The sequence below is a fragment of the Schistocerca gregaria genome, chromosome 4, assembly GCF_023897955.1.
Source record: "Schistocerca gregaria isolate iqSchGreg1 chromosome 4, iqSchGreg1.2, whole genome shotgun sequence".
NCBI classification, from domain to species: domain Eukaryota; kingdom Metazoa; phylum Arthropoda; class Insecta; order Orthoptera; family Acrididae; genus Schistocerca; species Schistocerca gregaria.
The window spans coordinates 758,917,833-758,941,757 of record NC_064923.1 but is presented as its reverse complement, the minus strand read 5'-3'; the positions used below and the strand labels follow the sequence as shown (position 1 = coordinate 758,941,757).

General features: G+C 39.4%; 1 protein-coding gene across 3 annotated transcripts in view; it reads right to left on the bottom strand.

Annotated features, from left to right (window-relative positions):
- The window catches only part of LOC126266719 (autophagy-related protein 2 homolog A), a 492,161-nt gene that overhangs the window by 73,150 nt on the left and 395,086 nt on the right, over window positions 1–23,925 (bottom strand). For all 3 annotated transcript variants that reach the window (XM_049971191.1, XM_049971193.1, XM_049971192.1), the window contains one exon: window positions 866–1,020. In XM_049971191.1, coding sequence (XP_049827148.1) covers window positions 866–1,020 — 155 coding nt within the window. The remainder of the gene's footprint in view (window positions 1–865; window positions 1,021–23,925) is intronic.

Below are 23,925 nucleotides of genomic sequence, written 5' to 3'. Positions count from 1 at the left end.
ATCCCTTCATGTACTGCTGTTTGCTTAACTAGAACACCGTGGAGGCAAGAACACCCTTTAGGTTTATAGAAGGGATCATAATTTGTTCCTTCAGCATCTTGCATTACTAAATTCACTTTCTTCCTTCACTACACATCAAGTGTCAAACATTTTTCAGGCAGTATTACTGCATATTTTCTACTTATGTTAAACAAAATAAAAAATTTCTCACATGATTATACAATGATAGAAACTGATAAACATAATGTGAACTTCCCAAATATTCATTGACTGATACAAGTTGTGGTTCTCTTTCAGACAGCAGATCATAAGTGCTAGTACAGACTAGGAGCAAGTGTACAGTTTTACATCAAGACCTGAGTATTCTGTTGGACTCAACAACAGTACATGTATTAACAAAAGGAGACTATAGCACAGACATTTTACATGAGAACTTGTTTTATTTGGCAGACTCAGTCAGATATGACATAATGAAGCTTTTTTTGCTCTAGGAAAGAATTTTTTTATGCAATCTGCTGACACACATAGTGCAACCTTGACTTTTAAACAGCTTCTCCAGGTTGGGCCACATTATATATCAGTTCAGTGTAAGATGTGGTTCCAAGAAGCTCACTAAGGTGAGTGAATATATGCTATCATTAGCTTCATGTTTCTGGCAGTTAAATAATAATTCTACAATTGAGTAAGACCATTTTTATCTACAGCATGGATACATAATTCATAATATGAAAATATCTGAACATGACGACAACAAGGATGAAACAACAGAAGTAAGTCCAGATTACTTACATCACTCCAGAGAACAGTGAATTAAGTGTCAGTTGCTTACAGTATAGGGCAGACATATATAAAGTATTATACATACCTGAATTGCTTGAACAATCCTATTTGTTAATTCAAGTGCTGCCATTGCTGTAGAAGTCGTAAAGGAATTTGCTCCCCGCTGTAAACCTCGAACAATTCTACCATCTTTTTGGTATTGTTCAATTGGCAACCAAAACAGATCTCTTATCCCTTGAACTGGAACACAATACAATTATTACCTGCATTACTTATAACTGTTATATACCAACACAGGACATTACCAATAGAACATCAGATTCCTTATGCTGAATATTAGTTTCATAAATTCCTTTATAATTACATGTCCACAGAGATTTAGGAAGAAACTGAAAGAGAAAATTTTCCAAACATAAACATGAAACTTTTATCTAACCCCAGAAGCAACAGATGCGAGAAGACATTAAAAGAAGTGTATTGATATACGACTCACATCATCAGAACAAGAGATGAGCATACAATACAAAGGGAGGAAACACAAACGACAAAGTAATTGAAATAACAGTTAGTAATCACAAAATAGTTGCTATTAGCAATAAGTGTAAGTGTAGAAGGGGAAAAGCAAGTGATATACACCAAAGGCATAGTAATTTATTTGGGTATGTATAAACAGTCAAACACAGAATGCGAAAACAGAAGTGTGATAAAATGAAAGGAAGATATGTAATGTTAGAAATGTATGATAGAAATTTAGCATATAGTGGCTGATAGATTTTAACCTTAAATAATAAACAGTGCAATGAAAAACCAGCCAAAGTTGCAAATTTCAGTTTTTTTTTATTTACTTAATGATTAGTTTTGGGCGAGGACCCATTTTCAAATCACTGTAACAGATACTCAGTTATCTGTATGTGCTGTAACTGTTTGCACTTCATACATAGTTAAAAACATTGTTCTGATGTATTTTTTGTTTTTTCAGAAATACCATTTTTACTATTTGTTATGATGACTTGAAAATGGGTCCCAGCCCAAAGCTAGTCACTGAAAAAATAAAAAAAATGTAATTTGCAACTTGAGCTGGTTTTTCATTATACTGATTAAAAGAAGTAGCTGACCTGCAATTATTCCAGCATGCTGGATGTTCTTAAATCATAAAGATATTTGTCATAAGTTCTTCACTTCCAAATTTTACAGTTCCTATTTACACATTTGTTTTAGATTATTGTGTTGCTAGGACAGTTCTTGTAATAATACTATTCATGGTCAGAAGGAACAGAATAACTTCATCTGACATTTTTGTTCATTGTGTGCAAATATCCCATGCATTATACCAGTGTTATGTGAATAGCATGTAGGCTAGTATTGTTTACGGTTGTTTCTGCAAGACATTTCCTGTGCTTATAGCTGTCTAGAAGACATACACAGAACTTAATAAAAATCAAAGAATTCTTGAACAATGGGATGGAATTAGACAATCTCTTGAACCAAAACTGTGAGCTGCAGATAGAAAAGACAGAAGAGTTTTCAAAGACCCTAATGTCTTTGTCTAGTGAGCAAAAAGACAAGGTAAATCCTGAGACACAGAGAGCACATTTTGCAAAAAGTTTACTTGATGCTGAGAGGAACTGTTGGCTATCAGGCAGTCAGTACACCTAGCCCATCTGCCAAAGCTGTCACACTGTGTAAGGTCAGCAGCATGTTGGTTGGTGGCAAAATGTGTTTCAAATAAAGATGCTTTTTTGTAATCACTGGGAGTTTTCTCGGCATATAAGAATGACTCTTCAATATATGCAAACAATGGACGATTTCACCATACAGTGGATATTTTGGGTTGCAGATAGGCATAAAAAAAGACTGTCAAACAAGCAAGCTTTTGGCCAAAACGTCTTCATTGGAATTAGACAAGACAAGACAAGACAAGACAAGACAAGACAACACACACACACACACACACACACACACACACACACACACGAGCGCGCGCGCGTGCGAGTGCGAGTGCAAATGCAACTATCCCGCATGGCCACAGTCTGTGGCTGCCAAGGCCAGACTGCAAGCACCAACATGTGAGAAGCAATCTGGGAGGAGGGCATGAGGAGGAGGAGGCTGGGCAGAAAGGGGAGAGGAATAGCAGGGTAGGGGTGAGAGTAGGGGTGGGGGACTGTAAAGTGCTGCTTGTGGGAGCATACAGGGATGAGGTGGAAAGAGGGTATGGCAGCTAGGTACAGTCAGGATTCTAGACTTGAGGCAGGGAGATGGGGAAGGGGCAGTGGAAAAGGAGAAAAGTAAAAAGCCTGTGGATGTGTTGTTGGAATAGAGGGCTGTGTAGTGATGGAGTGGGAACAGGGAAGGAGACAGATGTGTGTAGGACAATGACTAACAAAGGCAGAGGCCATGAGGGTTATGCGAACATAGGATACACTGCAGGGAGAGTTCCCCAAATTCAGAAAAGCTGGTGTTTCTAGGAAGGATCCAGATGGTACAGGCTGTGAAGTGGTCATTAAAATGAAGAACACTGTGTTGAGCAGTGTGCTCAGCAGCCGGGTGGTCTGGCTGTTTCTTGGCCACAGTTAGTTTGTGGCCATTCATGCAGACGGGCAGCTTTCTGGTTTTCATGCCCAAGTAGGATGCAGCACAGTGGTAGCAGTTTAGCTTGTAGCTCACATGACTGGTTTCACAGGATGCTTTGCTTCTCATGGGATAGTTCATGCTTGTGACTGCACTGTATTAGGTGGTGGTGGTGGTGGGAGGATCTACGGGACAGGTCTTGCATCTAGGTCTATTACAAGTATATGAGCCTTGAGGCAAGGGGTTGGAAGCAGGGGTTTTGTCGGGGCAGATGACAATACTGCGTAGGTTTGGTGGGCAGCAGAAATCCATTGTAGAAGGGGTGGAAAGGATAGTGGGTATGATGAGAGGTAGTCGAAATATTAGCGGAGAATGTGATTTAGTTGCTCCAGTGCTGGTTGTGACTGAGTCATGAGGGAAATGCTCCTCTGTGACCAGACAGTGAGACTTTGAGAGGTGGGTGGGATCATTGGAAAGATAAGGCATGGGAGACCTGTTTCTGTACAAAGTTGGGAGGGTAATTATAGACTGTGAAAGCCCCATTCAGACCCTCAATATATTTTGAAAGGGACTGCTCGCCACTACAGATGTGATGGCCATGGATGGCTAGGCTGCATGGAAGGGACTGCTTGATATGGAATGTGTGGCAGCTGTAGAAAAGGAAGTATTGCCAGTGGTTGCTATTTTTGAAACAGACGGAGGCACCAATTTAGCCATCTTTGACATCGAGGTCAACATCGAGGAAGATGGCTTGTTCAGTTGAGGAGGATCAGGAGAAGTCAATTGGCAAGAACATGTTGAGGTCCTAGAGGAATGTGGATAGGCTGTCCTCACCCTCGATCCAGAAGATAAAGATGTCATCAGTGAATTTGAACCATTGAGGAGTTCGGGATTCTGGATGGTTAGAGAGGATATTTCTAGATGATCCATGAATAAATTGGCATAGGATGGTGCCATATGGGTGACCATTGCCATACCCCTGATATGTTTGTAGGTGATGCCTTCAATGGAGAAGTGGTCATGGCAAGTGGGAAGGATGTTGTAGGTTTGGAATCTGTTGGGTGCTGGAAAAGGTACTGTTCACTAGCAGCACAGCCATGGGCATTAGGGATGTTAGTGTAAAGGGAGGTGGCATCAATAGTGACGAACAGGGCACCATTTGATAAAGGAACTGTGGAGAGTTATTGGAAGAAATGGCTGGTATCTTTTATATAGGAGGGTTGGTAGCGGGTAATAGGCTGAAGATGTTGGTCTATAAGAGCAGGGATTCTCTCAATGGAGGCATAATAGCCAGCCACAATGGGGAGTCCTGGGTGGTTGGGTTTATGGTAGGCATGCAGGGAGTGATAGGGGTGAGCAGGGAGATGGACTCCACGTGGAGGTACTGGGATGGATCTACAGATTTGAGAGGCGAGGCTGGAGATCCTACTCGATTTCTGGAATGTGGTCACTGTGGCAGGGTTTGTAGGGGGATGAATCACACACCTAGTGGGGGGTTGATGAATCTTCTGCCAGGCAGTCCTTGTGGTTCAAATAACAGTGGTGGAGCCTTTGTCAGCAGATAGGATTATAGGGTCAAGATCAGTTTTTAGGTAGTGGACTACAGTTTTTTCTGCGGATGTAATGTTAGCTTGCATGTCAAGGGAGTGAGGCAATGTTCAAGGTTAAGAAATTCTGGAAAGTTAACATGGGGTAAACTGGAGGCAGTAGGGGTGGATAACAGTTGGGTGGAGTGAACCGAGTCAGGCACGGTTCAACATTGGTCTTTAGTTGAGTCTTTTTTTAGGGTTGGTAGTGAAAAATTGATTCCACTGAAGGGGCTGGGAGTAGGAGAGAAGGTCTTTAACAAGTCCTGCATGATTGAATTTGAGAGTGGGGCAAAAAGTGAGGTCTTTGGAAAGGACTGATACTTCTGTGGGGCTAAGGCTTTTGGAGAAAAATTTCATGAATGTGTTTCAGACCTGTCTAGGTTCTAGATATTGAATGGTGTTGGGAGCAAGATTTTGAGGGTGGGGCAAATGTAGTAGTGTTTGTCAGCTATAAGGGGATGTGGGGGAGGTTTGGAGGTTGTTGAAGAGGTAGTGGATAACGGCAGTCCAACGCAGGACTCTTTTGAGGTATTGCAAGGAGATTTGGACCTGACTGACATGGTTTTGCAGAACTATGTTGGTGGGGTACATTTTATCAGATTTCCATGCAGACAGGTCAAGGGGCAATTTATAACAAATATAATGTTCATATCGGGGTTGGTACAGCAGTCAGTATATATGACATGAAGAAACAAGCAGTCTTGGTAGTAAATATAAAATATAATGTCTCACTCATGAAATATTTAAAAAAAACACTGTGAAGACCAAATACTTGAAGGTCACACAGGAGAGTCTGAGTTTTTACGGATAAAATATTTTCATATTATGCCTTTACAGACCCCATGTTCAGACTACTTGTTTTTCCTCTCCAAACTTGAATCTGTGCTAGGCTCAGTTCCTAAGAATGACACAAGGTTGTTTTGTGTGGGGATTTCAATATAAACTTTCTTACAGAGTCTCCATAGAAAAGAATGTTAATGAATTTACTCGACTCTTACAAACTGGTACAGTCAGAATATTTTCTAACTAGTTTTCAGGGAAGCAACAGCACAATCTTAAACTGTATCTTCATAGATTGTTGTCTAATTGATGGGCACAGAATGAGAAAAAAATGTAAAAGCTACTCAGACTATGATGCATCGATAGTAATACTGAAGGGAATCCAGGCGGAGCCATACCTCAAAATAGCAAACAACAATTTAGAGGTATGAGTCCACTTGCAATACACACATTTAAAGTCAATCTCAAAGTGCTATATTGGCAAGAAATCAACAATACAGACAACTTGAATGACATATATAAGATAATTCTTAAAACACTTATCACTTTAACAGCTCTTTCCAATGAAAAATAGTGCTGGGCATATGTAGTACTAATAAGTGTCTGATATGGATAACTAATGGCATTAGAATTTCATTTATGAGGAAATGGGGGCTTTATTACAATATGAAGGACAGTGGGAATCCAGTAAAATAATTTTACTGCAAACAATACTGGCACTGATCGAGAATATCATCAGCATAACCTCAAGAGAATAAAAATATATAGTCAACTGTGATACATGTATCAGGGCAGAATGTGGGTGCTCAACATATTAAGTCTCTCTTTTGTGAGAAAGAAACTGTGAGCAATCCAACAGCTTTGCAAAAGGTTTAATACCTTCTTGTCAATAGCTGGCACATTAAATCAATATTTTATTGGTACAGGTAAATTTGAAGAGCTCTTGAAAGCCATTGTTCTAAGACAATTACATCACAAGCAGCTACAGGAAACAATCAAAGATGAAAATGAATTACATCATTAAAGTGTAAATACTCTCATCAGGATGAAGAAATCTCAAACAAGGTTATGGAGATCAGTACACATTTGTCCTGTATTCAGGCAATTATGCAATGTGTCTTTCAGGTGTAATCAATTACTGACCAATTTCTTTGCTACCTACATCTACATCTACATCTACGTCTACATCTACATGACTATTCTGCAATTCACATTTAAGTGCTTGGCAGAGGGTTCATCGAACCACAATCATACTATCTCTCTACCATTCCACTCCCAAACAGCGCACGGGAAAAACAAACACCTAAACCTACCTGTTCGAGCTCTGATTTCTCGTATTTTATTTTGATGATCATTCCTACCTATGTAGGTTGGGCTCAACAAAATATTTTCGCATGCAGAAGAGAATGTTGGTGACTGAAATTTCGTAAAAAGATCTCGCCGCGACAAAAAACGTCTTTGCTGTAATGACTTCCATCCCAATTCGCGTATCATATCTGCCACACTCTCTCCCCTATTACGTGATAATACAAAACGAGCTGCCCTTTTTTGCACCCTTTCGATGTTCTCCGTCAATCCCACCTGGTAAGGATCCCACACTGTGCAGCAATATTCTAACAGAGGACGAATGAGTGTAGTGTAGGCTGTCTCTTTAGTGGACTTGTTGCATCTTCTAAGTGTCCTGCCAATGAAATGTAACCTTCGGCTCACCTCCCGCGCAATATTATCTATGTGGTCTTTCCAACTGAAGTTGTTCGTAATTTTAACACCCAGGTACTTAGTTGAATTGACAGCCTTGAGAATTATACTATTTATTGAGTAATTGAATTCCAACGGTTTTCTTTTGGAGTTCATGTGGATCACCTCACACTTTTCGGTATTTAGCATCAACTGCCACCTGCCACACCATACAGCAATCCTTTCTAAATCGCTTTGCAACTGATACTGGTCTTCGGATGACCTTACTAGACGGTAAATTACAGCATCAACTGCGAACAACCTAAGAGAACTGCTCAGATTGTCACCCAGGTCATTTATATAGATCAGTAACAGCAGAGGTCCCAGGACGCTTCCCTGGGGAACACCTGATATCACTACAGTTTTATTCTACGATTTGCTGTCTATTACTACGAACTGCGACCTTCCCGACAGGAAATCACGAATCTAGTCGCACAACTGAGATGATACCCCATAGGCCCGCAGCTTGATTAGAAGTCGCTTGTGAGGAACGGTGTCAAAAGCTTTCCGGAAATCTAGAAATACAGAATCAACTTGAGATCCCCTGTCGATAGCGGCCATTACTTCGTGCGAATAAAGAGCTAGCTGCGTTGCACAAGAGCGATGTTTTCTGAAACCATGCTGATTACGTATAAATAGATCGTTTCCTTCGACGTGATTAATGTTTGAATACAGTATATGCTCCAAAACCCTACTGCAAACCGACATCAATGATATAGGTCTGTAGTTAGATGGATAACTCCTACTACCCTTCTTAAACACTGGTGCGACCCGCGCAATTTTCCAATCTGTAGGTACTGATCTATTGGTGAGCGAGCGGTTGTATATGAGTGCTAAGTAGGGAGCTATTGTATCAGCGTAATCTGAAAGGAACCTAATCAGTATACAATCTGGACCTGAAGACTTGCCCGTATCAAGCGATTTGAGTTGCTTCGCAACCCCTAAGGTATCTACTTCTAAGAAACTCATGCCAGCAGCTGTTCGTGTTTCAAATTCTGGAATATTCCATTCGTCTTCCTTGGTGAAGGAATTTCGGAAAACTGCGTTCAATAACTCCGCTTGTGTACTTTACATATGACCAGAATTTCTTCAGATTTTCTAGCAAATTTTGAGACAATGTTTCATTGTGGAACATATTAAAGACATCTCGCATTGAAGTCCATGCCAAATTTCACGCGTCTGTAAATTTTAGCCAATCTTCGGGATTTCGCGTTCTTCTGAACTTCGTATGCTTTTTCCGTTGCCTCTGCAACAGCGTTCGGATCTGTTTTGTGTACCACGAGAGAACCGTTCCATCTCTTACCAATTTATGAGGTATGAATCTCTCAATTGCTGTTGCTACTATATCTTTGAATTTGAGCCACATTTCGTCTACATGTGCATAGTCAGTTCGGAAGGAATGAAGATTGTCTCTTAGGAAGGGTTCTAGTGACACTTTATCCGGTTTTTTAAATAAAATTATTTTGCGTTTGTTTCTGGTGGATTTGGAAGAAATGGTATTGAGCCTAGCTACAATGACCTTGTGATCACTAATCCCTGTATCAGTCATGATGCTCTCTATCAGCTCTGGATTGTTTGTGGCTAAGAGGGCAAGTATGTTTTTGCAACCATTTACAATTCGTGTGGGTTTGTGGACTAACAGCTCGAAATAATTTTCGGAGAAAGCATTTAGGACAATCTCAGAAGATGTTTTCTGCCTACCACCGGTTATGAACAAGTATTTTTGCCAACATATTGAGGGAAGGTTGAAGTCCCCACCAACTATAACCATATGAGTGGGGTATTTATTTGTTACGAGACTCAAATTTTCTCTGAACTGTTCTGCAACTATATCATTGGAGTCTGGGGGTCGGTAGAAGGAGCCAATTATTAACTTAGTCCGGCTGTTAAGTATAACATCCACTCATACCAATTCGCACGAGTATCTACTTCTACTTTACTACAAGATATACCACTACTGACAAACACAAACACTCCACCACCAATTCTGCCTAATCTATCTTTCCTGAACACCGTCTGAGACTTCGTCAAATTTCTGCAGAACTTAGTTCAGGCTTTAGCCAGCTTTCTGTACCTATAAAGATTTCAGCTTCTGTGCTTTCTATTAGCGCTTGAAGCTCAGGGAATTTCCCAGCACAACTACAACAATTTACAACTACAATTCCGACTGTTCCTTGATACGAGCACGTCCTGTATTTACCATGCGCACTTTGAGATTGCAGCCCACCCCGCACTTTCCCGAGGCTTTCTAACCTAAAAAACCGCCTAGTCCACGCCACACAGCCTCCACTATCCGTGTAGCTGCCAGCTGAGTGTAATGAACTCCTGATCTATTCAGTGGAACTCAAAACCCCACCACCCTGTGGCGCAAGTCAAGGAATCTGTAGCCAACACGGTCGCAAAACCGCCTGAGCCTCTGATTCAGACCCTCCACCCGGCTCTGCACCAAAGGTCCGCAGTCGGTTCTGTCGACGATGCTGCAGATGGTGAGCTCTGCCTTCATCTCGTAAGCAAGACCGGCAGCCTTCACTAAATCAGATAGCCGCTGGAATCCAAAGAGAATTTCCTCAGATCCAAAGCAACACACATCGTTAGTGCCGTCATGTGCCACCACCTGCAGCTGGCTGCACCCTGTGCTCTTCATGGCATCCGGAAGGACCCTTTCCACATCAGGAATGACTCCTCCTGGAATGCACACGGAGTGCACACTGGATTTCTTCCCCTCCTTAGCCACCATATCCCTAAGGGGCCCCATTATGCGCCTAACATTGGAGCTCCCAACTACCAATAAGCCCACCCTCTGCGATTGCCCGGACCTTGAAGGCTGAGAATGATCCTCTGAAACAGGGCAGGCAGCTGCATCTGGCTCAGCCAGATACAGTGCCTGAAACCTGTTTGTCAGACGCACCGGGGAGGCTTTCTGACCAGCCTCCGGGGACGTCTTTCGCTGCCTGCCATGCCTTGGTACGACCTCCCAATCAACCACAGGTGAGGGCTCAGCCCCACTGCGGGCAGCAACCGGGGCAACCATAGGGGCAGACCAGTCTGGGGACAGACGGGCCGAGGTTGACACCCCCGTGATACCCAAGTCCGGCACCCCACAGTGGTGCCCATTGGCAACAGCCTCCAGCTGCGCGACTGAAGTCAGCGCCGCTTGCAGCTGTGAGCGAAGGGATGCCAACTCAGCCCTCATCCGAACACAGCAATCGCAGTCCCTGTCCATTCTAATCGATGTTGAACAACAGTTACTGAAACTCGAGTCTGTGCCTAGATAATGCAAGCAAAACACGCAAAGAATGTATTAACTAACCTGTACAAATGCCTAGCGACTGCGCTACAATCTGCCTGAATTTACTATTACAGTAACTAAAACTCGAAATTACACCTCCTATACGAAACTCACACGCAATTTAAGTAAGAATCTACGAAGTAAACACAAAGTGCGATGCTACAACTGTCAAATACTATAATACGCCCGAAATTTATGAATTAAACAATGAAAGTACCAAAAACACGCGAAGAAATTAAGAGTTAAACTATGCAACAAATAAGTAAGCTAGGGGTATACGACTTGCTGCTGCAGCTGCTTATCCAACGGCGACAGGGAGCACACTGGCTGTGACCAACCGACACTGGCCATTCAAAACAAAAACAGAAGACAGACGACTACGCGAATTTACACTATTCAGGTACTAAGGCGCGATGCTATAACTCTCAAATACTAAAATACGCCCGAAATTTATGAATTAAACAATGCAAGTACCAAAAACACGTGAAGAAATTAAGAATTAAACTATGTAACAAATAAGTAAGCTAGGGGTATATGACTTGCTGCTGCAGCTGCTTATCCAATGGCGACAGGGACCAATTTTTTCAAACTTTTTGAGAAAGCAATATACAGTGGAGTAGTGTCACATACGAAAATGAGAGAGGTGGGTAAAAAGTCAGTTAACTGTTTACAATTTCAAAAGTACTCACCATAACTATTAATACATATACTCCACCAAGAGACAAAACAGTCAATGCATTCATGGAAATATGTTTGAAGTTGCCTATGGAACTGTGATTGTACCCAGGCATGCCATCTTCTCACCCGAAGCAAACTGACGGCCATGAATATCTTTCTTCAGAGCTCTAAAAATATGGAGATTGCATGGCCAGAGACTGAGACTGTATGGAGGATATGTAAGGCTTCCAAGCAACATTTTTGCAATGCAGTTGAGGCATTGACTAAGAGTGTCACACAGTGAATAGGGAGGAGGTGATAGCACAGAGGGTTGGGTGGTGAGTGTGGGAACAGAAGGTTACCACAGGTGGAGGCTGGGATAATTTTGGAAGCAGAAGGATAACTCCCATCAGTGCAAATCACAAAAGATGGTGATGGAAGGGAGGAACCAGATGGCCCAGGTTGTGAGGCAACCTTGAAATCAAACATGTTATGTACAGCTGCATGTTGTGCTGCTGGGTTGACTACTTTGCTTTTGGCCAAAGTTTGCGAGTGGTTGTTGTTCCTGCTGGACAGCTGGTTGGCAGTCATGCCAGTATAAAAAGCTATGCAATGGTTGCAGCAGAGCTGGTATATTATATGGTTGCTTTCACAAGTGCCTTGGCCTCTGATGGAGTAGGCTAAGCATATGACAGGACTGGAGTAGGAAGTGCTGGATGGGTGGACTGGACAGGTCTTGCACCTGAATCTTCCACGTTGATATAACCCCTGTTGCAAGAGGCTGGTATTGGTAGTGGCATAGGGATGGACTAGGAGGCTGAGGAGGTTGTGTGGGCAACAGAACACCACTTTAGGAGGGGTTGGAATGATATCTGGTATGAAATTTTCTCGTTGGTGATGACACATGTGTTATTATGAAAGACATGGAATGTAACATAAATAATGTGGTCATTAACATCAGCACATTTTTCTTAAGAAGTGGTGGTTGAATAGGTCAACACTATGAGAAAGATGTTGCTAATTTTTATGAAAGCTAAAAGTTTTGATCCTTGTTACCATGTCCAATGATAAACGTCTGCTCCTTTTTGAGAATTTAATACCATCTTTGAAGAACGCAAAAGTTTGTTGAATTATAGCTCCTAATTTTTGTCACATGTGCTCAGTAATGGTTCTGTAGGAAAAATAATACTTTTATGACTTTTCGAATAAAGCATTTATAAAAGAGTAAAAGGAGACGTTACTTAAGAAATTGCGTAACTCTGATAATAATTTACAAACTTTCACTTTACAAAAGCACCTTCTTGCATGATTTAATATTTGTATGTCATTAGGTTTTTTAATGTGCATGATTAACAGTTGATTTTGTTGCTTATTATGGAAAACAGAGAACAATCTGGTAACCATTTTCAAATGTACCTAATTATTAGTCAATTTTGTCATTTTTGCTTAATGCAGTTAATTGAGAAGCTGATGTCATTTCTTTCTAATAGAATTAATAAGCAGTTAGTAAATCGTCCCATTCATGTTTTCATAAAAGCATTAATGCTACACTGTGAATTATGCAGAATCATTTTCCTAACATTTCACTTTTTTAGCTGCATCATTACAAAGCTATTATTAACAATGAGACTGCTTGACAGTTAATTCAATTTAAAAGTTAGTTCGCTCTTAAATTTTTCACTGAGCAATTGTGAAGGCATGCACACTTGTGTACCAGCCATACATTTTTTCACATGTGAGTTACTCAAAATATTTCTTGTCACGTCCTACACAATTTTGATAACAGGCTACAAATATGTCCAACAAAGTCAATTCACCTCTGTTCTCAACAGTTAGCCATTTCAAGAAGCAGTTTGCACTGAATTTTAATGAAAGATCTGCATTTGCATCCTTTTACAATCTAAGTAACTCAAGAGCTGCAGCTGATGAATTGTTTGAAGTGTCAAACATTTATTTGTCAATTAGTCATTCACAAAACAAGAATTCAAATGTGATTTTGATACGAAAATAACTTTCAATAATGAAGACCACTTCTCACTTAATGGTTATATGAATAAAGAAAATTGCCAGATTTGGAGCATAGAGAATCCTCACATGGTCCATGAGTAGTGTCTTTATCCAGAACAAGTCATTGTTTGGTGCAGGTTATGGGCTGGTGGACTAATTGGGCCTTACTTTCATGAAGATGAGACTGGAAAAGCAGTGACAGTGATTGGGGATTGTTATCACCACAGGATAACAAAGTTTTTATGGCAGCAATTGCATGCATTGAATGTGGAAAACCTGGTTAAAACAGGATGGGGCAACCTACCAAACTGACATTAAAACAACAAGCTTGCTGAGATATAGATTCCCTATTTGTCACATCTGTAACAATAGCAATTGGACCTGACCACCAGGATCATGTGATTTGACACATGACTTTTTTGCAACAATATGTCAAATCTTATGTTTTTGTGAACAGTCCACAAACTTTCTACAACTCACGGCAGACATTAGATGTGTCATGTGTCAAATCAAAAATTTTGTCCACAGAGTGGATGTATGCAGATGAATCCATGAAGGACTTCTGCCTGATATTTTCTTTCACGCTTAATAGCAGTTTTTTTTCTCATATTGGTATAATAATACTAGCAATTTTCAAGTAAACTGTGTGTTTTATTATTAAATTAAAAATTGTGTTCTTTATGGGACACCCTATATTATACTTCCCACATTTTCAATTTTCAATACTGCATACGTATTCAGTTTTTAGAGAAAAGAGAGAGAGAGAGAGAGAGAGAGAGAGAGAGAGAGAGAGAGAGAGAGAGAGAGAGAGAGAGAGAGAGAAAATCATTTATGTCACGCTATAATCTACAACTAAAGTACTCAGTTTGTAGTTGATAGTCTTAAGTTCTATGCAAGCAGTTCACACTCCAGTTGTTGACAAAAATGGCTAAGAAGGGAGTCACTGAAAAATGCATGTGTATTAACAGAGCCTTGAAGTAACATATTTGTTTGGTTTCAGAAATATAATTGAGTGTACTTTAATTTTGTTTTGTGGTACAATGTGAAGCTTTTATTGTTGTCCCAGAACTGAAACACATCATCATTTCACTATATGTCCATCTTTTCACAGATGGTTGCAGAACTTTGACTGTTTGGTGCAGAATGCCAATCAAACATCTATCAGCCATCTAAATTTCCAAACTGTTTTTTTATTGGGATAACAGTTCCAGAAAGACAGTAAATTCCCATTTATCTTAATTACGTTTATCCGAAATCTGATTTATCCAAACAAATTTTTTCGATTTTTGCGGCTCACGCTGGCACTCTCTGACGCATTGCGCAGCTACGCTTTTGGCTAGCCAGACTGACACTTGACAGGTTTCAACTTGTCTGTGTCTGGAACCATGCAGTCGCAGGTATTTTTTGGCAGTCTACGGCTAAACAGTGCACTGGCGCATGTCAAAAATCTGAGTGTCGTCAATTCGCGTGTGTGTTGGTTTGAAGTTTTAGCATGTTTCTTGTTCATACTGCATGGTTTCATGCCACTGCCATCTATTGGAACCTCTTGGAAGTACACTACACGAAGTATTGCTCTATGCAGCATGATGTAGCCCTGTCAAAACCAACAACGAGAGTGCGGCACCAACATTTTCTGCCTGCTGTCAGTACATAAAACGAAGCCGAGCGTTTAACAATTTAACAGTAAACGTACAACACACTGTTGTGTTGCCACGAGGGCTTGGGTAGGACAGGGGAGAGGGGATAGATAAATGTTTTCATTCTATGGCTGTCATGGCCTGGTTTCAAAAGTCAGAAGATTTGTCTAGTGCATCTCAAGCATTGTCAAGTCGTGCATCTGTGTGTTTTCGATTTAACATTTCGTGCTCACACTACATGCTTTAAAATTTCCAGGGATAAAAGTGGTCAAAAACCAAAAAAGAATCAGTCGAGTGTCAGTGAAAAAAAAATGCTGAAAGTGACTACTGATGCAAAATGAAAAAAGAATGTGATCTCATTGGAATAAAAGATTCGCAATTTGCAGAGAACTGATGCTGGTGAGCCATCTGTGAAAATTGCTGCAGAAATCTCGAAAAAAATGAGAAAAGGTGCACATCATCAGTTAGAAGAAGCCTTTTCTTGTAGCACAAACAAATAAGAGCCATAGGTGTGCCAGTTTCAGGTATTCTACTTCGTCAAAAGGGGATGACTTTTTATGAGCTGATTGAAGGAAAGGAGCAAGAATTCCTCGGGAGTGATGGCTGGCTGGCTGGATCGGTTCAAGAAGCGGCATCGCATTCATGAAATTACCATCAGCGGCGGATCATTATCCAGGGATGAAGCCGCCATCACTGATTTTAAGAAGAAACTGCACACAATCATCGACAATGGAGGTTATACAGGCGATCAACTTAACAACTGTGATGAAACCGGCTTAAATTACAAAATATTGGCAACAAAAACCCTTGCCTCTAAACAAGAAAAAACGGCATCCGGATTTAAAAAAAAGAAAAAAAAAAGCAAAGAAAGAGTTACTGTCCTTGCACGTAGTAATGCCACTGGCGATCATAAACTATGCCTTACTTTAATTGACAAATCCAAAAAACAAGAGCATTTAGACGGCCATCAGCTGATAAACCTTTGCCATTGTGGTACACAAATCAGTCTAAGGCATGGATGAACGGTGCCATCTTCAAAGAATGGTTCCAGGCATAGTTTGTTCCAGCTGTAGAAAAAGACATGGAGGAAAATGGACTTCCTCGAAAAGTGCTACTTCTTGTGGACAATGTTCCTTCGCACCCAGATGATCTAGAAGATGGGAATATCAAAGCTGTGTTTTTCCCACCAAACATCACTGATAGACCACGGTGTTCTTGAGGCAATGTAAAAACATCACAGATGCAAGCTGCTGGAATACTTAATTGGTGTGATTGATGCTGAAGAAGATTTTGTGCAAGTTCTTAAAAAAATCGAAGTTTTAAGTGACATTCATTGGATTGCTGAAGCTTGGAATCTAATTCCTCCAATTCCTCACATTAGCTCTTGGAAAAGATCAGATGGCAGCTCATCAGTGGTGGGAAGAAGAAGGCAACTTCGAAACTCAAGCTGACTTGCCAGAAACAGATGAAAAGACTTAATTTTGGTGAATTTACTGGAGAAGCTACTGGGTTGCGAAGACGCAAACATCAAAGACATTGAAGAGTGGATAGAAAATGACTTTTTTGATCAGACTGAGGAAGAAATTGTCCAAATTGCGACCAATCAGAAAGCGTCAGAAGAATATGTCTCTGATGACAAAGCAGAGAAAAAGATTCCTCACACAGTTGGTTATGAAGCGATCCAAACCGCCCTGGAGTACATCAATCAACAGGAGGATGTGACTTATCCCGGAATTGTTTGTTGCCTATGTTGGAGATATATTGCCGCAACAAAAGTCTCTCAAGTCAAAAAACAAAAATCCATTACTGACTTTTTTTACCAAAAAATAAATTCTAATGAAGTGTCCTAGAACTTCAATGTCCAAAAGTTAAAAGATTTTTTTTTTTTTTTCCCCAAAGTTTATCAAGACAAACTTTTTGTTCCTTTGAGTAATCTCTAAATTTGTTTCATAGTTTTGTACAGTAGTTAATTTTTTATTCAAAAGTGTTTTTTCCTGCTACCAAATAAGACATATTTTTCCTGTAACAAACTCAAATATATGAGCTTTGCTATTCAGTATTTAAAACTTCGAGTTTTCAATCATACTTTGGCACCTTTTTGCCACTTCAACACAATTTTTTCTGTTAAAAACATGCAGGCTTATTCACAACCATTTAAATAACATTCTATGTACCCTACGCAGTTTTATGATCATATTTCATGGTTTTGATGGAATTTGGGGTGTTTCACGTGCAAAAACGGGGGGAGTTCGGTTTATCTGAAATTTTCATTATCCAAACTGGCCGCCGTCCCGATCATTTGAGATAAATGGAAGTTTACTGTATATTATGCCATCTTCAGGCACCTACTTGGGACAGTGGTCACTTCAAACATTGGAGTTGGCAGGTGATGTTTGAAGTGATTGCTGTCTCAAGTAGATGGAGTCTCAAGAAGATGGAGTAACATACCACCAAAACTTGTAGCCCAATAAAACAGCAGTTTGGAGATTTAGACAGCTGGAAGGTGTTTGATCTTACATTGTGTATCATCATTTTATCAAGTCTATGTGAAAAAAAGTACAATTAATCATGAACATGATGTAAAGAAAATAAATTCAAGGATGTACAAATGTCTCCATACTGCTTAGATGAATGAGAGCCATTTCAAAGAAGGTACACAAACAGTTGAGTACAACATTACTTCTTTTGAACCATCTCTCTCTCTCTCTCTCTCTCTCTCTCTCTCTCTCTCTCTCTCAGTCATGCATGTTAGTTGCGCTATACAAACAACAGATTATTATCCTATGTTAAAAAATATGGTTCGGACTGTTTGTATTTGGATTGATTATAACATTTAAACAGTGTTTACAGCCAATATTATCACAAAATATCTTTTTTTATGTAATTAAAGCTTAAAAATCATCAAATATCAAGATATGGTCATGTGATCGAAAACGCTCTGTTATTGGCCCATGCTCTAGTGATGCCACAGACTACGAGTAAGATGAAGCTATAGGTGTGTTATAGGAGCTTTAGCCGAATTTACAAAGTTTTTACATACTATTTCTGCAAACAGTTTATGCAATTACAACTTTTAAGTAACAATAGAATGGAATTTTGTGAATGCTGATAGTGGAGGCCTTGCAAAAGTTGATGCGTTTATGCTCCCCCCATTTACAGCGGCGTCATGTGCTATGATGGACATCTTTTTCCCTGCTCCCTGCAACATCATTAAACTCACTCAAAACTAAAGAATTGTACAACTTTTCCAAATGAGTGTGTATATTGTAACTAGATTGTCAACTCTCAGTCATGAGCTACGATCTATTGTCCTGCTGGTAGATGCCTTTGTGTCGAGGAAAAGCAAACTGCATGTATGGGTGGTCATGGTACCCAAGGATAAATGAATACTTGTGTTGATCTTTTGTGTTTTCCAGAAAGATGAGGTCACCCAGGGAAAGCCACGAAAATGTTTCCCAAGACGATAATGCTCCTTCCTCCAGCCTAGACTTCTGTTTTTCCTTTTCTTTAAGATATTTCTGTCATTTGACTGTTAATTGTTCATTTATTTTACACAATCATGATTTTGGCTTTACAACCATTCCCAAATGCGTGTTGAAATGTTAAAATAAGTCTGACCTTCCTGTGACATGTACTGTCAAAAAAACATCTCTCTCATCCTATAGACCTGTAATCATATTATACAGGATATGAGCACAAGTTGAAGATACATAATATGGCTGGTACTGTGCACAGTGAAAAATGTTAACACCCAATATGGCATATTTAACAGCCAATACATTCCCGCAAAATTCATTTGTTACTTCTGTTCATCAGCTAGTGTTAACACATGTCAAAAAATTATTTATATGCTACTGACAGAATTATTACAGTAACAAACAGAACAGAAAACAATAATTATCTTTGATTGTTGTCAATTTTTGTCTACACTCCAGAGAAAGGTGTATATGATGAAATCATAGTCTTTTACGAAATGCTTCAGAAAATAATGAACAGCTGTAACCAAATTAAAAATGTAGTATTATTGAGAGATCTAAATTCAAGAGTAGGACATATACAATGCAGTGGACACATTTAGAGACATTATTATAAGCAACAACAGACAACTAAAAAGAGCCTCTGACTTGAAAGCAACTAATACTTTCTTTTGGGGAAAATGATACATATAAGTATACCAAGACAGCATGAGGTTACCAATCAGCAATATTTTACATTACAGCAAATAAGAGAACAAAGGTCACTTAGGAGATCCAAGGGTAAATGTCACTTTTACCCAATTATAAGATGAGGCTTTTTTCCCAATTCATCATTTGAAAATACAGGGTCATCTTATATTTGCAGATTAAACTATTGCTGCTGAGGTTTATTGTTTAACAGATTAATATAGGGGTCATCTTACATTTACAGACCAAGCTTCAGCTATTGATGTTTTGTACAAATTTATTTTGAACAATCCCAGAGGGTAGGGCGTATCAAACAATAATAACATGTGAATAGGCTTGAGATTTCTCGATACACCTAAGTGCTCAATACAGTATAGACTTCGCTCGAACAATAATGTGACATGGCATTCAACTTGCAGCACTAGTGTGCGGGATATGTGATAAAATATGAACCAGCCATTACACTAGTGTGTGGGATATGTGATAAAATATGAATCAGCCATTACAACAATATAATTGCCCTGCTTAAAAATTGACAATTTTGTGAAATGCAGAAGGAAACAACATTAAATTCTATCAAGTTACAAACTTTTGTTATATTTGAACAGGGTTGCAATAAATGTTCCAATAAATGTATGGATACTGTATACATACATTTATGCTGATTTTTAAGTAAAGGTAACATTCAAAGGCTAAAATTTTGTCCTTCAAAAACCATTAGTTAATTCTGAATCCAAGTCAATATTTTATTTATGATGTACCAAATGAATTGCAAATGAAAAATTCTGCCGGTGTACACATATGAATACTGCAGAAAATCATTACCAGCTTTTAATCATTTTTAGAACAAGATAATGACATTCAAATGAAACAAGAAGGAAAATTAATCCAGAACAAAATGTCTAACAAACGAAATAAATGGTATTAAACTAATTAATTGTTGTTGCAAGAACAAATTACAGTAGAAAGACCCCTTACATAGGTAGTATGAACAGACATCATCAGATTGTGGGATGAACAAAAGATCAATTACTGGAATGAATAGTGACTGCAATCTTTTATTTGTGTATCAGTTTCTGTTCGTACACATAATTTGCACCCTAGAAGACATTGCCGTCTATGTTTCACTGTTGTTCAAGTACAGCACTATGAAAAGTTGGAGGGGATACAGTGACCATGCTTGGCTGTGAACTAGAAATGCAGGGCAGTGAGTCTTGAACAGGCAGAAATTTCACCGTGCAGTCAACCTTGGGAATGTGGACTGCGTACTCTGGATTTCTATGAACAGCTACCATGTTTCAACAGCAGTTTGCCTGAATCCATTGGCAGTTGAAATCGAATTGACTTCAAGATTGAACAAATACTCAACAATGGCATACATGTCTGCATGAGACACCAAAGTCTAGATTGGGGCCAGTGGTGTACTTACATGTTTCATATAGCAATGTTGTCAACACTATCCATGAGGTATGACATAAATGACTAGGTGTGTGTCAGAAGCAAGAGACACTGTAACATTGCAACATTCTCACATCAGTATAGAAGTGAAAGCTGCAATGTGTTATAAGAAAAGGGGGAGGGGGGGGAGGCAGTTAGGTTCTCAGTTCCCACAGTAACCACACCACAAACTTAGAACTCATAATATATTTTGAAGAAACAGCCAAATATTTGTAACAACAGAGATATAACTTTCACAGCTGCCTTTTAGGATAACAATGACGACAATTAAAAAATACTGATACCACAGACAACAAGCTAAGTAAACAAAATTGGCAGTGAAGATAGAAATTAATGTACACAATTTCTTTTTGTTTCTTTTTTTTCTCCTTGCATTATCAAAATATAAACAGTTAGGCCTAATAAGTGGCATAAATTTAGAACAGGTGAAATGTCAACTTTCCAGACAGATTTCTTACATCAAAAAAGTTTGTAATTTTGATTAGTCTGAACAATTATGTTGAAAAATGAATTTTTCTCAAGAAGTCTCTTAAAAATGGAGGGTTGTCTCATATTCAGGGTCGTCTTTTAGTCAGGTAAATACGGAAGAAGCTGTGATATCAGTTCTGACCATTACATTGTAGTATTTCAAACAGATATATACAGGGTGAGTCACCTAAAATTACCACTGGAAACATCTCCCAAACCATAACAAACAATGAATAACCAATTCTGCAGACCAAAAGTGAGGAGAGGGGCTGGTGTAATTTGTTAATACAAGCCATTGAGAGATGCATGGAAGTATGATTTTCAACACATACTTATGTTGTTTTAAATGGAAACCTGTTATTATTTTTAGCGTGTCTGAAAATAGAAAAAAACAAAGTTAATCAATGTCATTTGTTACATTGTAAAATGTTAATTACATCCAGAGTAATTTGTAATGTAAAGTTGACACTTGAGTAACTCCTCAGCAGTTCAGTCGATTGTATCGGACAGAACTGAATTAATTAGGGATGCAGAAAGAACAGTGATGTAACGTAGGTACAGAAGAGACATGAACAGCATGTTACGTCCACATGCTAACATTTTTATTAGTCTTTTTCTCTCAAGAATACTCTATGGCACTGATTTGTTAGAAGAAAATGTAAATTAATATTAGAATGTAGTTAAAGTTACAAATTTGTTTTTTGCTTTCAATTACAGAATGTAAAAGAGTGTGTCCAGACATTTCAGGCCAATAAATGTTCAAGGTGGGCTCACATTTACTGCACACATTTGCAATCTAATGCATAATGAAATTTCTTACATGACACAGTACATTTGGCATAATGTTGCCACAGGCTGCCTCAGTACAATGTTTCATATCCTCTGGGGTCGGAAGCACATCATGGTACATGTTCTCCTTTAACTTACCCCACAGAAAGAAGTCTAAAGGTCTAAGACCAGGAGAATGGGCTGGCCAATTTATGTGTACACCATGTCCAATGAAATGCCCGTTGAACATTCTGTCAAGGGTCAGCCTAATGTTCATTCCAGAATGTGCAGGAGCACCATGATGTTGATACCACATACGTCTACACGTTTCCAGCAGGACATTTTTAGCAATATTGGTAGATCATTTTGTAGCAACTCAATGTATTTTGCACCTGTTTGGGTGCCTTCAATGAAGCGAGGACCAATGAGATGGTCACCAATTACTCCACACCATATATTTACATTCCACAGCCACTGTTGTTCTACCTGTCGAACCCAGCAAGAAAAAGGTAGAACTGCAACACATTCTCTGTCAATGCCCACTGACAGAAATTCACTCCATTATTAAAGTCATCTCCATATAATTGCTGATGCAGCAACACATGATGCAGATGAAATTTGTGATGATGAAGTATGCGCATTACACTACTTTGACTCATTGCACTGCCTCTAGCGATGTCACATGAACTCGTGTGGGTTCACCGCAACAGCAGCTAACACACCAACTACACCTGCTTTTCCTGTGATGGGTTTGTTACAGACCTGTTTGCGTGTTACGACCATATCTGTTACATACAATTGTTCGTATATGTTTTCAAATGTGCGGCGCATTGGATGATCTCTGTCCGGGTACCTTTCTGCATACAATCTGCAGGCTGCAGCTGCATTTTGTCTACACTCACCATAGATGAGCACCATCTCTGCCTTTTTAGAGTTAGAACAAACTATTTTCACAGTTCTTACAATACTGTACACACTATTGTACTTGCGACCTTCTCATGTTCCTACTGTGTGTACTTGTGTACAGTACACTATCACAGACATCCGATAACACAGTGTACTACAGTTATTCTAATTCAGCAAGTGCTACATGCAGACACTCATAAACATCGTAGTCTTTGTAAACATACCCCTACAGATCTTGTTTGTTACAACAAGCAACTGAACATCTGAGGTTTCCAGCATCAACTTCACATTACAAATTACTCCAGAAGTACTAAACATTTTAAAATGTAACAACAAACGGCATTGATTAAATATTTGTTTCTATTTTCAGTTGTGCTAAAAATAATAACAGGTTTCCATTTAAAAAAATTTAAGTAGTGTTGAAAATCATTCTTCTGCGCATTTCTCAATGGTTTTTATTAACCAATTCCACTAGTCCCTCTCCTCACTTTTGATCTGTGGAGTAGGTTATTCAGTGTTTGTTGTGGTTTGCGAAGCGTTTCCAGTGATAATGTTAGGTGACTCGCCCTCTATGCTAAATGCAAAAGATGAAATATAGCCCATCACCTAAACAGAAGGGAGATATCAAGAAAGTTTATTTACTGGAAGAAGAAACTACTAAGTGCCCACACTCATGCAGATTAATAAAAGAACTAAAACATGTACATCCTAAGGAATGAATAGAAGAGAAAGGGTCAAATGCTGAGAGCTATAAAGAAAGGCAGCAAATAAATCTATAGGAAACAATAACACATATCGTGAAAAAAAATGACTTAATATTTGGACACCAGCCATAAAAGCATCAAAGAAACAAGCAGCTTATTAAAAACCAAACAAATCATCATCTTTATAAATGTACTCCCCCCCTCCCCCATGAATCACAGACCTTGTCGTTGGTGGGGAGGCTTGTGTGCCTCAGCGATTCAGCCGTACCGTCGGTGCAACCACAACGAAGGGGTATCTGTTGAGAGGCCAGACAAACGCTTGGTTCCTGAAGAGGGGCAGCAGCCTTTTCAGTAGTTGCAGGGGCAACAGCCTGGATGATTGATCTGGCCTTGTAACACTAACCAAAACAGCCT